This window comes from Apteryx rowi, unplaced genomic scaffold, assembly GCF_003343035.1.
Source record: "Apteryx rowi isolate R43461 unplaced genomic scaffold, aptRow1 scaffold_1921, whole genome shotgun sequence".
NCBI lineage: Eukaryota > Metazoa > Chordata > Aves > Apterygiformes > Apterygidae > Apteryx > Apteryx rowi.
Window position 1 is genome coordinate 3,580 of NW_020448221.1, and position 2,372 is coordinate 5,951.

General features: G+C 53.0%; 1 protein-coding gene across 1 annotated transcript; it reads left to right on the forward strand.

The window, feature by feature from the left end:
• The first annotated feature begins 1,008 nt into the window (after nt 1-1,008).
• On the forward strand, nt 1,009-2,032 carry LOC112964531 (olfactory receptor 10H2-like). Its single transcript, XM_026062754.1, is given in 2 exon segments — nt 1,009-1,044; nt 1,046-2,032. Coding segments are annotated over 2 exon segments (1,023 nt in total).
• Nucleotides 2,033-2,372: the final 340 nt, after the last annotated feature.

Consider the following 2,372-nt stretch of genomic DNA (forward strand, 5'->3'; position numbering starts at 1 on the left):
AGGAGCATGGGATTGTCATGGGGCTGACGCGGCTGGGGGTGGTGGGTCCATCCTTCCTGGAAGAGCAAGTGCTCGCCACTTCATCATCGCTGCCTTCCCCTTCTGAAGCCTGGAGGGCAGAAGCAGTAGCAGAAGAAACAGGCAGAGTTTTAAAGGTATTTTTCTCACCCTTTGGCTCCCTCTTATCTGACCGGGGATTGTACGGGCTTTTGGCTGACGACTGCCGTTAAAAGTCAAGCAGTACAAACTCTTTCCAGCTCGTGGTGCAGAGCCGGTAAGTTGATAATGCTGTATGTCAGGTGAGGTCCTGGGTAAAAGCTGACTTTTTTCCTTTTTTTTTTTAAAGGTGAGATGCCTGGGCCGGAGTTTTCTCCGAGAGCAGCCAGGGTTAGAGTCTCATTGCTTGCAGTGAGATCCAGACCACCCCTTACGTGTGGTCCATGTAGGAGAGTGGCGTGAGGCAACGCAGTGCAGGGAAGCAATTCCTGCAGTGCTGGGACGATGACCTCAAACTGCATCTCCTCTAGTTTCCAGCATCCCCGCTGTCCATAGACATCCCCCCCCCAGCAGGTTATGTGGGGCCCCTCTTTGACAGCGAAGGGGAGAGGAACTTTTGGAATGTGAGTCACCTCCTCCGAAGGTAAATGACTGATGGGATCAGAGGAATTGCCATGAGAAATGCTTGTTCCCCTCTAGAAGGAGAAGAAGAGACACAGTTCAGGTAGAGACACATAAACAGTGGACATCCAGAATTAGGTGAGATGGATTTCCCCCCCCTCACCCAGAATAAATAGTGTCCCCACCCATGTCCTCTCCAGAAAGCCTCATGAGCAGCTAAAGTGGCTGCAGATCCCAGGCAACAGCAAAGTGCTGAAATGTGATATTGTTTTGCCAATAAAAAAAAGTTAGAGAAATGAGCATCAGCTTTCACAATATTTCCTGCGGGAGATAAAAGACAGGAATTTATGTCTGACGTAGATGCTGTTTTCTCTGCCGAAAGCCGATCCGATGGTGCTGTTGAAATGTTGTTGCTGTTATGCTCTTTTCAGATGCAGCGCAAATGGGAAGGGGGAATCAAACCATCCCAGCGGGGTTCGTTTTGATTGGATTTTCCCACTTTCCTGAGCTCCGGGTCATGCTGTTCGTGCTCTTTCTCCTCATGTACATGGTGACCCTGGCTGGAAACACTGTGATAATGGTTGTTATCAGGGTGGACCGGAGCCTGCACGTGCCCATGTATGTTTTCCTAGGTGCTTTGTCCTTCTCAGAARTCTTKTACACCTTCTCYATCATCCCGAAGATGCTGTCGGGGTTARTGCTGGGAAGCAGAGCCATTTCTTTCCTCGGGTGCGCTGCGCAGATGCATTTCTCCTTCATGTTTGGCTTCATGCACTCTTTCCTCCTGACGGCGATGGGCTACGATCGGTACACGGCCATCTGTCACCCCTTGCATTACAGCACCATCATGACCTCCCGAGTCTGCACTCGGCTGGTGGCTGCCTCATGGGCAGGGGGGGTTTTCCTGGGGCTGCTGGTGACCGGCGCTGTGTTCCAGTTACCCTTCTGCCGGTCCCACCGCATCGCCCATTTCTTCTGCCACGTGCCCCCCATCCTCGAGCTGGCTTGTGCTGGCAGGGACGCGGTTGGCGTGGTGGTCAATGCTCTTTGCATTGCCACCCTGCTGTGCTGCTTTCTCTTCATCCTGCTCACCTACGCCTTCATCCTGGGCCGGATCCTGCGGATGCCGTCGGCGGAAGGGAGGCACAAAGCTTTCTCCACCTGCGCCTCCCACGTCACTGTGGTGGTGGTGCACTACGGCTGCGCCTCCGTTATCTACTTGAAGCACGGGTCGCCCAGCGCTGCGGGAGCTGGCACGCTGATCGACGTGTCTTACACCGTCTTCACCCCCTTCTTGAGCCCCATCATTTTTAGTCTGAGGAACAAAGACTTGAAAAAAGCCTTTTGGAAATCTCTGCGGAAAAGCTTTGTCAGCAGGAATGCAAATGTTGGCCTGGGATCTAGCTTTAGTTAGAGGAGTGGCTATCGCTAAACAACCTCTCCTTTTTCTCCTTTGGCGGTTCCTCGCTGCTTTCCAAACAACAGCTACTTTCTTCCCAGGCAAATGAGTCATGCAGGTGACTCCCGTGCCTTTTGCAACCCTCGCTGGGGTTTGCAGGCCTCACTGTGAGACTTGCCTGAAGCGTTTTGGTTTAACTTCTCGCGCTGTAAATTCAGCCAGAGCAACTGCAGCTCTCAACCCTCCCAGGGGCTCCTGTGCCCTGAAGGAGGAGACAYRGGCAGCTCCTGGAGGAACGGCAGGTTAATCAGGCTGAGAAGCGGTGCGGAAGACTATTGCCCTGCCGTAGGCACAC